The sequence below is a fragment of the Tiliqua scincoides genome, chromosome 1 (genome assembly GCF_035046505.1).
Source record: "Tiliqua scincoides isolate rTilSci1 chromosome 1, rTilSci1.hap2, whole genome shotgun sequence".
Taxonomy (NCBI): domain Eukaryota; kingdom Metazoa; phylum Chordata; class Lepidosauria; order Squamata; family Scincidae; genus Tiliqua; species Tiliqua scincoides.
In genome coordinates, this window is record NC_089821.1 from 104,207,247 (window position 1) to 104,220,970 (window position 13,724).

Below are 13,724 nucleotides of genomic sequence, written 5' to 3' on the forward strand. Positions count from 1 at the left end.
TTCCTAACTGCAATATGGAGTCTAATTTTGTAACTGCTGATATTGGTCTCTTGCCAGAGAAAAAATATGTGTCACCCTTAATTACCCATCTAATAAATTTGGTATCACACTGTTGCCTTAGGCCAGATGAACCTGCAGCAAATAGATGCTTTGTCTTAAACTTCGTACACAGAATAATGTGTGAAAGTTCTAATTTAATATCATGTTCAAGTTACCGGCGCAGCCGATGTCCTTGATCCACTTAGGTATCCACGCTTGGACCTGGCCACTTGCTGCTAGCGGTGGCAGTCTTTATTACAGATATCATACCTAAATATATACAGGGAAGATATAGGAAAAAAATGCATTCAGAATTACATACATACAGTACATATACTGTATGTGGATTATTCTTTTTTTTAAAAAGAGTCAATCCTGGTTTGCTGCTTCTTTTTTGTGTAAAGATAAGAATGCACTATCAGTGCTGGCTATCCCATTCAACATGCCAGGACATTTATTCACGGCATATGACTTCAACTGTTGATGCCCAACATCCCCTTCCTTTGGAATCTCTGCCTCAATGTCGTCCTCACTTTCTTCTTCTCCGGATACGTCCTTCACTTCTCTGCTGGGCTGTACTTCGGACAATATTGCTTGAAATATTGTTTCCGGATCAGGTTCTTTGCAGGTTCCACTCTTACATTTGTCACCTTTCATGGCAAGGCTTCTATCAGACATTGCTTTGAAAAAGAGTCTGTGCTCATCAGCATTAAAAATGTCATCATCTTTGAAGCCTCTTGCAAAGTCCAGGAACTTAGTAATGAATTCTTCAACAGCTTCTGCCGGAACTTCATTTGACTCGCCACACAAGACTTTCTGGGAGATCTTGTGTCGCAGTTTAAATTTTTCAAGCCAACCACTTGATGATTGGAAATCTTCTACCACAGATTCCTACGGAAACTTCTTAGCAATTTCCTGGATCATTGACCCTGAGATTCTGGCGTTCACTGCCCTCATTTGTTTGAACCAGCATAAAGTAGCTTCATTTACTTCATCAAGCGAAATTTTCTTTCTTTTCCGCTATAGGCCTCCTTTTCCTTACTATATCTCTCAAAGTACTCATCTTTACATTTTTTGATATTGCTAACTGTGGTCTTGCTTTCTTGTTAGTGTTCAGTGGGCAACTTACAGAGGGTAAATTAATACTCTGTGCAATGGTCGAAGTGGTCAAGATACAACTTACGGAGGTGGTCAGTATAGAGGGGTTGGTCTCCCATAGTGTATATGCAGTATCTGTCCATACTGTGAAAATTAGGTCAACTTTGGAGCTGGTAGAGAGGTGGTCAACTTTGGAGGTTCTACTGTATTTGAATGGGCAATCAAAAGATGTGTATCCATGTAAAAATAATTTCAGTATATTTTCATGATGCAAACGTCTAGTTTTTTTTAATTATGATAATTGTACAGTTTTTTATTGTGGGTAAACTAATTTCTTTTATGCACAAAGACTCGTATGGAACTCCTGGCTTCCCCTGCCAGTGGGGCTTTCAACCAAGGGAAAAATGGGAAAAGAAGCATGAGGACAACAGAGATTTTCCTTCTTCCTCAAGACCTAATCGGACGATAAGGCCACAACTCTTATTCTGGACTGCACTGGACCAGGGTATCTTAGAGATTGCCTGCTCCCGTACAATTCGGCTCGCCCTCTCAGGTCATCAGAGAAGGCCTTTTTACAAGTGCCGCCGCCTAGGGAGGTATGTGGGGCGGCTGCAAGAAATAGGGCCTTCTCAGTAGTGGCACCAACGCTATGGAACTCCCTTCCCCTTGACTTAAGAATGGCTCCCTCTCTTGAGACCTTTCGGCAAGGCCTGAAGACCCTTCTGTTTAAACAGGCCTTCTGAGGTCTTGGCCTTTTAACATCTTTTTAACATCTTTTAATATTTTTTACAGGCCTGATTCTTTTATGACTTGCTGCTGCTCTATGCTCTTTTTACCTATTTTTTTACTCTGACTGCTGTTTTTAGTATGTGTTAATATGTTTTTATTTATTTTTAAATTGTTTTTAATATGTTGTATGCCGCCTTGAGTCCCTTCGGGGAGAAAGGCGGGGTAAAAATAAAGTTATTATTATTATTATTATTCACAATTACTTGGGAGAGTGAGTCTCATTGAATTCAGTGGGACTTAACGTTTTGGTAAACATGATCAGGGCTCTGCACAAACCCGATCCCGTTCAAACAAGCTGGAGATCAACATAATTTTTAAGAAAGTTGAAAGTGGAATGATGTAAGTTGAGTTTCCAAAGAGAAACATATATTGCTTTTGTCCCTTTGTAATCCCTTATCTTTTAACCAAAAATCTTTGCAATGTTTTTTACTAAAGATAAAGAATGTAGGATTTAGCAGGCACGTTTTGAGCATTGATGCTTTTATTGTGTCACATTCTGGGGTTGGATGGGGAGAAGAGCAGCAAAACAAAGATCTCTCTGTCTAGTCAAGGTTTCAATCCCCAGTGCTTGATGGTAAAACAGCAACACATAATCTCTCCAAAGTCCTGCTTGCTTAATAGTGCGATCCTATGCATATCTACTCAGAAGTAAGTCCTATTGTGTTCAATGAGATTCACTTTCAGGAAAGTGTGTATAGGATTGCAGCTTAACCCATATCTACCCGGCCCACAGGTGTGCACATTTGGTCCCTGTTGCATATATGCAACTTTGGACAGAAATGGTTTAAGGCACTGATCTTAAGAGGGTTAAGAAACAAGCAGCATTGGAACAAAACTTCATGTTACACAGAAAAATCTATGACTTGATTCCCAACATTTTTGTTTTTGCTTTCAAAGGGGTGGGGAGACATCCAAGTTTTAACCAGAGTAGGAGCTTGGGTGGTTGGGGATCGCACCCAACCATAGCTGTCCTTATCAACTCTAAGGCAAAATTAAATAAAGAAGTCCATGTTAATGAAGCAACTGGCCTTTAGAACTTATCGCAAAATTCTTGGTTGCACCCTTGGTAAGGTTCACAACAATAGTGGCATTCATTTGGAGCCAGGGACGAGCCATCAAGCCACAAAAGAGAGCCCTACAAAAGAAGAAAACGTGTGTGAGAAAGTTGAGTCACAAACCCCACACATCTGTTATCTGTCCGCCTTGCTGCCGCTGTGTATGTTCAATGCACCTATGGTTCACGAAGCCACCTAAGTACCTAAGATTAATTATTCCCTTTCCCTGCATTTGTAAATTACCCCCCAGTAGAGGTTTGTTTGCCTCTCACCTCCCTTGTCTTTTCCTACCGAACCATTGTGATGTACTGCTTCCCTCTGCTCAAGGTCCCAGCACATGAGATATATTCCCTTGCGTACACATGTTAATGCGTTGGTTGACAAGTTCAACCAACAACATTGGGAACTGGACATGGCCTTCAAAATAAAGAGAGCTACAAAACGCTTTGTTATCTCATTCTGATTGTTCCAAGAAGTGCTGCTTCTGTGATCCCACATGCCATTCATTGAGATAATCTTATCATAGATCAAAAGTCTTAATTATATCTCCTAAAATGACTTCTAAGTTATTAGAAGTTCCAATAGGGCTTCAGTAGCAAATTCAGATCCCCCATTTTTATGCCTGGTTAGTTTTTAACATTGTAGGCAGTAACCATTTAAAATAATGGTTTTAAACTTTTAAAATAATGTTGTTGCAGAAGATGAAACTCTTAAGCTACGCATCATGCTTTTGTCTCTGAAGCACTTTAAGTTGACTGAACCAAAATATTTCAAATGCATGAGCCATTTTTGCAGCCTTTCAGGGGAAAACATGTCTTTTCAAGATGTGAAACTTGACCTTGACAACATTCTGCCTTGGGATTGCCATTTCACCCTCCCAACTCTTTTCAGAGTGATGCCTCATAGTATCAATGGTGTGTTGGGGGGACACGGGGACTAGCAGCTAGTGTCTGTTGCAAGCAGCATTAATGGCATCTCTACAGAACAGTGAGGCACACTCTCCCCCACCAATCCTTCCCCAAATTTGGCTGAAAGTACCCCACTGGAAAATTTTCAGTTCAGCCTCGGTTGCAGGAGAAGATGTCAACAGATGTCTCATTTTTTGTTTGACATATTAAAAATGGTTTTAAATGGTGTATAATTATCACTTTTTGTTTTTCAGCAGATTCTGAATACTGTCCTGAGTCTGAGCCCCTATGAGAATTCAATAAGAATAATAATAATTCAGAACATTTGTGTAGAATAATAGATCTTGGCCCACATGCTTGAAATTCATAACTGAAGGAGAGGAGTCACTTTAATGTTAGGCTTCCATTGTTTTATGAAGACTACTGCTGTTGCAAATCTTGCTGCAGAGGCAAGTGTATTAACATAATCAGTGATAGGAGAAACAATACACTGAAATGACATGCAGTTTGCCCTATTGTTGCCTCAAATGCTGTACTGAATCTGAAATACAAGGCAGTTATAATTACACACTTGAACGGGCTGGATTTTGTGCACAGGAACCTGTGGTGCAACCCAAGCTTTATTTCTATTAAATTAGACAATTAAAATGAACTCTTTCCCCTCCCTTGCCCAAGCCTCTATCTCTTCATCTAAATGCCAGCTTATTAAATACTCCCTCTTTCCCGGATCTCATCTTCCCCCCCCCCCCGTTTTTTCTAAAATTAGCAGTAGGCAGCTTTTGACAGTGACTTGTGAATTTTTCTCAGTACAATGACTTTTAGATTAGGCCCAGCAAGAACCAGTGTCGCACAGTTGTGTGTAGCGAAAGTATTTAAAGATGTATGGCTCGTTTCATGAGGTCATTGTACTCTTAAAATGATTCTAATTGCTGATTTCAATAAGTGTGTTCTCCGAAAGGATCAAAACTATTTCTTCTGATTAGAAGCAGTAGGAGGCCCAAGCTGTTTCTAGTAGACGTCATGGAGCACCTGCCTGTACTAATGAATTACTAGGAACCATTTGTGAAGATTGTGATTAGTTTACAATGATCTGTGCTCTTACTAGTGATATACATTTCTGACTGCATCACGCATCCAACCTATTCAATAAACTATCCCTCAGTTAACTGCTTTCTACTACATCTGCTACCCCTAGGTCAGGCTATTTTTTTCCTCCTTGTGTGTCTGCTTCTGCATTGTCAGAATCTCCAATTAGAACCTATTCCTGTGAGTTTTGGAGAGGGTGATAGAACCATGACTTTGCATCCAGGAGGTCTGAGGTTCAGTCCCCTGACATCTCCTGTTTCAAAGGATCATACAGCAGGTGAACCTGCCCAAGAGTCTGATGACTAACTGCTCTAGACTAGATAGTACTGTGCTAAATAGAACAATTGTTTGACTTAGTATGAGGCAGATTCATGCAACTTATTCCACCTGTCTTATTTGTTTTTTTCTCCTTGCTATGAGTTTCTGATTTTGACATATGTGAGTTCATGCTGCTATCTTCCTTGCACCTCTCATGGCATACAGTACTTCTGTGTCACATAATCCTATCAAAGATCATACAATAGGCAAATGGGCTATGTCAGAATGCTAGATCAAGGGAGGGCACCAGGATGCAGGTCTCTTGTTATCTGGTGTGCTCCCTGGGGCATTTGGTGGACTAGATGGGCCTATGGCCTGATCCAGTGGGGCTGTTCTTATGCCTAAAACCATAGAAGTAAACATTTTCAGAATGCAGTCCCAGGACAATAATAGCTGAGAGTGGCTTCAGGGCTGTTAGCTGAGACATTTGTGTAGGGATAAAAACAAATGTCAGCAATTGGGATTTGGAGCAAGACATCTACTGCAGTCCTTGATTAACTAATCCATCTGAAGATATGTAGTATTTAAGCATAAGCAGGCAAAGAGCAGCCAGGCTGAGAAGTTAGTGCAAGGTCTTAGCAAGAAGGCACCAGCCATTGATGAACAGGACAGTAATGTTGTTCAGGCAAACGGCTCCAGGCTGCCTTAGAAGCAGCCTTGCCATTAGGGCTAATTGGAGGTTGAGCTATTCCAGGGGTAGGCAACCTTAAACACTCAAAGAGCCATTTGGACCCATTTTCCAGAGGAAAAAAAACCTCGGGAGCCACAAAACCCTTTTGACATCCAAAATGAAGATAACACTGCATATATAGTTTTTTTTAACCTTTATGCTCTTATAGGTCCCATTTTTATAATGTAGCTTTTAGTTAGTTTTGTCATACATTCTTGTCCTGTGTTTTCAGACGCCTAGTCCTCTATGGTGTTTTGCCTGATTCCAAGGCCATTCTCTGCCTGGAGAATTAGGCCCACTTTAAGCAAATTAGCTCCCCTTCTTTCCCCCAACAAATGACCCTGTTCTCCCCTGCAGTCCTGCTGGACCCCACCTCCAGGGTAGCTCACCTGTTCAACCTGCAGAGGTCCTCTCTCCTGCCAGCAGCCTCCCACCACTACAGCAGACCCTGGGTCATCAGCAGGTCTTTGGCACAGCAGCCACACTTCAAACTCCAGTGTCTCCAGCAGTCCATTAGTCACAAAATCAGTCAGAGTATCCAGGGCAGAGTCCAAAGTCAATAAGCCAAGTCATCAGTCTCATCTCCTATCCCCAACCTGCACTCCTTCTACAACCCACACCCCCTTCCTGCCTCAGGTGCTCATTATATCCCTGAGGGCCCTATTGCCTTCAAGTGGCTGCAGCTGTGCAGCACACTCTGCTGGATGCCCAGGCCTTACCCTTAAAGGGGCCACTGCTGACACCACATCTACCTCCTCACCAGATCTTCCTCGATTCCAATACATATGGCAGTTATGACATCTGCTTATCTTACATGGATACTAAAGAACTTCCCCCACCTTCCAGAGGCACCCTGCTGGAAGGAAAAAAAGGACACAGACTCCAGAGGTGGGGAAGAGAAGAAGCCAGAGCTGGGGGAGGAAGGTGGGGGGCAGCCACAGGCCAGCTTCTGCCCTGCCTGCCTGCCCTCCCTCACTCAGGCTGCAACCCTCTCCACACTATCCTGGGAGTAAGCCCCATTGACTACAATGGGACTTCTGAGCAGACAAGTTGGTTGGAGCTCTCAGGTTGCAGTCCTCTCCACACTTTCCTGGGAGGAAGCCTCACTGACTACTTGTGAGTAGACCTGCATAGGAGGGGGCTGAGGCTGCAGCCCTCCACACCTTCCTGGAAGGAAGCCCCACTGACTACAGCGGGGCTTACTTATGAGTAGACCTGCACAGGAGGGGGCTGAGGCTACAGCCCTCCACACCTTCCTGGGAGTAGCCCAGGGACTACAGACCTGCCGGGCATGGGCTCCCACTCACCCGTCCTTGTGCTTGGCCTTGAGCAGGCTCCAAGGCTGCCATCCCAGGTATGCTTTCCTGGGGGTAAGCCTCATCCACTGTAATGGGGCTTACAACTGAGTAGACACGCATGGGAACAGGCTTTAAGGCTGCCATCCCAGGCACCCTTTCCTGGGAGTAAGCTTCATCCGCTGTAATGGGGCTTACAACTGAGTAGACACACAGGATGTCTCCTCTGCTGTGGAGGAAAAGCCTCTCCTTGCACTGAGTGGGGACCTGCAAGGGCTTGCAATGGCTGAGGAGGAGGGCGTCCTGCTGGAGAGTTGGGGAAGGGAAAAACAGGGAGCTTAAGCCTGCAGAGAGGGCAAACTTGAAAAGGGAAACCAATGTGGGGCAGGTGGGGGTGAAGGGAGAGGAGGGCAGTGAGCTCAGGGGGTGGAGGGAAGCAGCCTGCCCTCCCAACACAGGTGCCTCTTGTCACCCCCTTTGCCACTTTCACTCAGAGGAGCCGCAGCAGACAGCTGAAAGAGCCGCATGCGGCTCCAGAGCTGTGGGTTGCCAACCCCTGAGCTATTCAAAGCAGCAGTGTGGCTGTTTTGGACATCTCTGCTCTAAAGGGGTTAGGATTGCGCCCTTAGTTGTATCTGACATCCAGGTATTTGCAAAGCCCCCCCCCCATCTCCTTAGCTTCAAATATAGAAAGACAAGAGGCATTTTGAACCATTACCTATTATTGAACATCTCTTCCTTTTGTGAACAGCTGCCTTAATTCACCCAGTCTTTTTTACAGTTTATTTGCATTTTCTGACTTTTGCGTCTAAGATGTTTATCCCATCTGACCAATTTCGTTCTCTAATTGTGGTGGAAGTACTTCTTGGACAACTTGCATGTCCGCTATACATCTTCCTAAATAATAAATGTATGTGCTTCAGAAATATTCAGAGTTGGAGTGAAGCATTTGAACAGAGCAATGAAAAGATAGTGTTGTGAAATACACTTTACAGAGATATTTTGAAATCCACTGTGTGATAATTCTCTTGTTTTCCCAGTGCATCTGTTTGCCTCCTACTGAGATAGTCACACCTAATATCAAATGCAGTAATTTGTCCTATTTGTAATGTATGAAGAATGCCTGATTGCCACCCACTTCCAATCCCAAGAAATTCACACTTTTAGGGACCCGTATTTGACTGTGTGGGCATTGTTTAATCTATTCTTACTTATACTCTTCAAAACACCATGCACATTGATGGTGCTATATAAATACATAGACTAATACAATAGACTAATAATAGAAGGCACAAGCATGACTAACAGCCCAGTCTTATGCATGTCTACTTAGAAGTAAGTCCCATTAGAGTCAGTGGGGTTTACTCCCAGGACAGTGTTGATAGGATTGGGCTGTAACTTGATTGTCTTCATTTATTCTTAGATTCGTGCTTAAATTTGTGTTGAACGTGACCTGTTGAATGAATGAAATATCTGATTTAGTTGCAGTTCTGATTCAAGTAATCATTATACAGATGCTCCCTAGGATTTGTGTCTCCCCGCGCAAGAGCTCATTGCATCACCCCCATGATGGACCTCCTCCTGTACCAGACCATACAGAATAAATTACAATATCATATGCACAGGCTAAATGCAGTGGCTTCACTAGGGTTGGTTAACGCCCAGTCACCCAACAAATCAGTAACCAACTAAAAAAAGTGGCAAACTTGATGACACTCACACAATAATATAATATAATATACAGTATTTATATACCGCCTTTCTTGGTCTTTATTCAAGACTTTATTCAAGGCGGTTTACATAGGCAGGCTTATTAAATCCACGCAGGGATTTTTACAAATTGAAAGAAGGTTCTTTCTTTCAAGAACCACTACATTCAAGGTGTTACACTCCGATCTGGTTTAACATTCTGGCCTCCATCCTCCCACGCTCCGAGCAGATGGAACAGCTCAGCTGCAGCTTGCCAGCTGCTTCAAGGTCGCATGGTGCCAGTGGCCTCGAACTGGCGACCTTGTGAATGTTAATCTTCAGGCAAATGGAGGCTCTACCCTCTAGACCAGACCTCCTGCCCTGAACTGAATAAGAGTTCTTGTATTACCTGATACATGGAAATGAGAGCTGACTCATACTATCATCTTAGGGCCCAATCCTACCCAGCTTTTTGGCACCGGTGCCACTGCAATGCAGTCCCGAGGTAAGGGAACAAATGTTTTCATACCTTGAGGAGGCCTCCATGACTGCCTCCCCACCACAGGATGCAGTGCATGCCTCTCTGGCATGGCTGCACCGGCACTGGAAAATTGGATCGAATTGGGCCCTTAATGGTTCCCTGCTGTGTCATAACATCTCATTGGCTCTCAGAACAATCAGTTTTGAATTAATGAAATTCGCTTTTTGTTTTGTATGACAGTTATGTTTTCTTTTTCTAGTTAATTGGCCGTAACGTTTGATAGAACGCAGATAATTCAGCTGGATTTGTTTTACTGAATTCTGTATGAAATTAAAATTATCTTTCCAATGATATATAACATGATGGTATTATTCACAAATACAAATTTTCCAAAAGGTTTCCAAAATTTTGACCACTACTGGTGTCACCCTCGAGGGTGTCACTCAGTGTGGTCTGCACCTCCATGCCCCCTAGTGATGCCACTGCCTGGCTCTAAGAATTCAGTGTAAGATTAGAATTTGTAGCAGTATGCAGAAGGTTAATAAGGTTATCTCTATCACTTTATCTGCAGGTGGAGATTTACGTTTTACCTTTATATATTCACCTATGGTGCTCGGCTCTTGAATAAGGTAAGGCAATTTTTGTCTTTTGACCACAGTTCATTGCTCTTGGCATTGGTGATGGTTAGGCAGCCATGTCATGAAATTTCAACCAGTGTTAGTCTTAATTCATTACACTTTTTTGCATCTGACATCAGCCTCCCGGAGTTGCCCTGTTGGTGATTATTTTCATGACTCATATCATCACATGGAGTTCTGATTTGCCCATGAAGCAGCCACTCCCATGCAAGGGTGTTGGCATTTAGTATTAGGTTTTATCTCTCTGTTCCATGCAACTAATAAAGATCTAATAAAGACTAATAAAGATTACTGTACTTGCATAGTATTGTATAATGTGATGGTTTGTTCTACGTAGAGGACGCGGCTAGCAAAATAATATTCCACTATTAAAACTGGTAGTTAAGCTTGGCTTATGTATTTTACAATCCTTTTCTTTGTGAGTCTGTAGCTCAGTATCCAGGTGATAGACTGAAGATGCTTAGATGACTCTTTCCCACGCTTCACATGTTTCACAAGTATGAAATTAAACAGGGAGTGTTCAGACGGGGTGTGTCCAATACAAACATTTGTGTCAATTATCAACCTTGGATTTCTAACAGTATTTCATAGAACCAAAGATGTCATAATCAGGCATTTTTATTCAGAGCAGCTTTTGCAAGAGACTGCCTGCTCAGTGTAATCTGTCAGATCATGGTCTAGCAGTATTAACTGTGATGTTAAGCTCTGCGTATTGGTACATTCCATCAATTGCATAGTGCTAAACGTAACCTGAGGACACTCAAATACGTTATGACTTGCTATAGGAAATGTCCAGCAAGTTTTGCAGCAAATGTTTTTGTAGGGGAAGAGCCATAGTTGGCAGAGAACCTGTTTTGCATGCAAAAGGTTCCTGATGTCCTCTGGTAGGACTTGGAAACATTTCTGTCTGAAATGCTGGAGATGCCAGGCAGCATAGACAAGACTACACTTGTCTGATGATCCGACTCAAGGCAGCTATGCATGTTATAAAATGCGCATGTACGTACCCTGGGAGACCTGAGCCAGTCAGGTTGCTCAGACTTGTGTGCCAGTGTTTAAAGAGCCATGAATATGCATAGTATACTTCTGCACTTCATTCCCTTACTGCCTAGCATTTCCTATGCTAGGAACCCTAATATTTCCTATTGCAATTGTAAGGCATAGTGCTGTCCTTAGTCAGTTTGGGAGGCTGACTGCTCTGTTATCAACTTAGCATGAACTATATATGGTTCATATAAACTGTATGTTCATATAACCACTGTATAAACTGTATGTTCATATAAACTGTATGTTCATATAAACTGTTATGTTCATATAACATATAAAACTGTTAACCAAAAATGCACTCAGTGGTCAGGAACTGAATGTGTGAATATGTTACCCCAAGAAACTGATTGTTGGCAACCTTCAGTCTCGGAAGACTATGGTATCGCGCTCTGGATGGTGGTTCTGGAACAGCATCTAGTGTGGCTGAAAAGGCTGATTCGGGAGTGACAATCCCTTCCACACTGCACTTCCACACTGGGAGCAAGTGCAGTCTGTCCCTGGTCTATCTCCCTGGCTATGGGCCTTCCTTCTTTGCCTCTTTGCCTCAGACTGTTGGCCAAGTGTCTCTTCAAACTGGGAAAGGCCATGCTGCACAGCCTGCCTCCAAGCGGGCCGCTCAGAGGCCAGGGTTTTCCACCTGTTGAGGTCCATCCCTAAGGCCTTCAGATCCCTCTTGCAGATGTCCTTGTATCGCAGCTGTGGTCTACCTGTAGGGCGCTTTCCTTGCACGTGTTCTTCATAGAGGAGATCCTTTGGGATCCGGCCATCATCCATTCTCACAACATGACCAAGCCAACGCAGGCGTCTCTGTTTCAGCAGTGCATACATGCTAGAGATTCCAGCTCGTTCCAGGACTGTGTTGTTTGGAACTTTGTCCTGCCAGGTGATGCCGAGGATGCGTCAGAGGCAGCGCATGTGGAAAGCGTTCAGTTTCCTCTGCTGTTGTGAGCGAAGAGTCCATGACTCGCTGCAGTACAGAAGTGTACTTAGGACGCAAGCTCTGTAGACCTGGATCTTGGTATGTTCCGTCAGCTTCTTGTTGGACCAGACTCTCTTTGTGAGTCTGGAAAACGTGGTAGCTGCTTTACCGATGCATTTGTTTAGCTCGGTATTGAGAGAAAGAGTGTCGGAAATAGTTGAGCCAAGGTACACAAAGTCATGGACAACCTCCAGTTCATGTGCAAAGATTGTAATGCAGGGAGGTGAGTCCACATCCTGAACCATGACCTGTGTTTTCTTCAGGCTGATCGTCAGTCCAAAATCTTGGCAGGCCTTGCTAAAATGGTCCATGAGCTGCTGGAGATCTTTGGCAGAGTGGGCAGTGACAGCTGCATCGTCGGCAAAGAGGAAGTCACGCAGACATTTCAGCTGAACTTTGGACTTTGCTCTCAGTCTGGAGAGGTTGAAGAGCTTTCCGTCTGATCTGGTCCGGAGATAGATGCCTTCTGTTGCAGTTCCAAAGGCATGCTTCAGCAGGACAGCAAAGAAAATCCCAAACAAGGTTGGCGCAAGAACACAGCCCTGCTTCACTCCGCTTCGGATGTCAAAGGGGTCTGATGTGGAGCCATCGAAGACAACAGTGCCTTTCATGTCCTTGTGGAAAGATCTGATGATGCTGAGGAGCCTGGGTGGACATCCAATCTTGGGGAGAATCTTGAAGAGGCCGTCTCTGCTGACCAGGTCGAAAGCCTTTGTGAGATCTATGAAGGCTATAAAGAGTGGCTGTCGTTGTTCCCTGCATTTCTCCTGCAGTTGTCTAAGGGAGAATACCATATCAGTGGTGGACCTGTTGGCTCGGAATCCGCACTGCGATTCTGGATAGATGCTCTCTGCAAGTACCTGGAGCCTCTTTAGTGCAACTCGGGCAAACAGCTTAGGTCCAACACAGGCCCTAGGTCCAACACCGAAGAAAATTGCCCCTCTGAAGTCTGCAGCAGGCAAGGTCATCCAGGATCAGGCGCAGCAGATGGAATGCTGGGTGCAGCACTACTCTGAGCTATATTCCAGAGAAAATGTAGTCACCGAAGAAGCGCTGAACAACATTGAGTATCTGCCTGTGTTGGAGGAGCTTGACAGTGAACCAACCCTAGAAGAACTTCACATGGCCCTGGACTCCCTTGCCTTTGGCAAGGCACCAGGAAAAGACAGCATCCCTGCTGAAGTCCTAAAGTGCTGCAAAGAGATCATCATCACTGAGCTGCATGAAATCCTCTGTCTTTGCTGGAGAGAAGGTGGAGTACCTCAAGACATGAGGGATGCAAACATCATCACACTGTACAAGAACAAAGGCGACAGGGGTGACTGCAACAACTACCGGGGCATCTCTCTCCTTAGCGTAGTAGGAAAGCTGTTTGCCCGAGTTGCACTAAAGAGGCTCCAGGTACTTGCAGAGAGCGTCTATCCAGAATCGCAGTACGGATTCCCAAGAAACTATTTAGTTATTTATTAAAAAGGAAGGTCAACTGCATAGTGTGATTTTGTGAAATTTTTTGTAATCTTCTGAAGGGCCCAGTATGTACTGAAGATCAGTGTTTGTCAGTGTGCTCCTAGGAGCCCTGGTGCTCCCTGTGACCCCTTTAGGGGCTCCACGAGCACACCAAAAGTCAGTGGT

At 43.9% G+C, this 13,724-nt stretch overlaps 1 protein-coding gene across 1 annotated transcript in view; it reads left to right on the plus strand.

Annotated features, from left to right (window-relative positions):
- The window catches only part of CERS6 (ceramide synthase 6), a 125,491-nt gene that overhangs the window by 67,130 nt on the left and 44,637 nt on the right, over positions 1-13,724 (plus strand). The window contains exon 4 of the mRNA XM_066637630.1: positions 10,000-10,057. Coding sequence (XP_066493727.1) covers positions 10,000-10,057 — 58 coding nt within the window. The remainder of the gene's footprint in view (positions 1-9,999; positions 10,058-13,724) is intronic.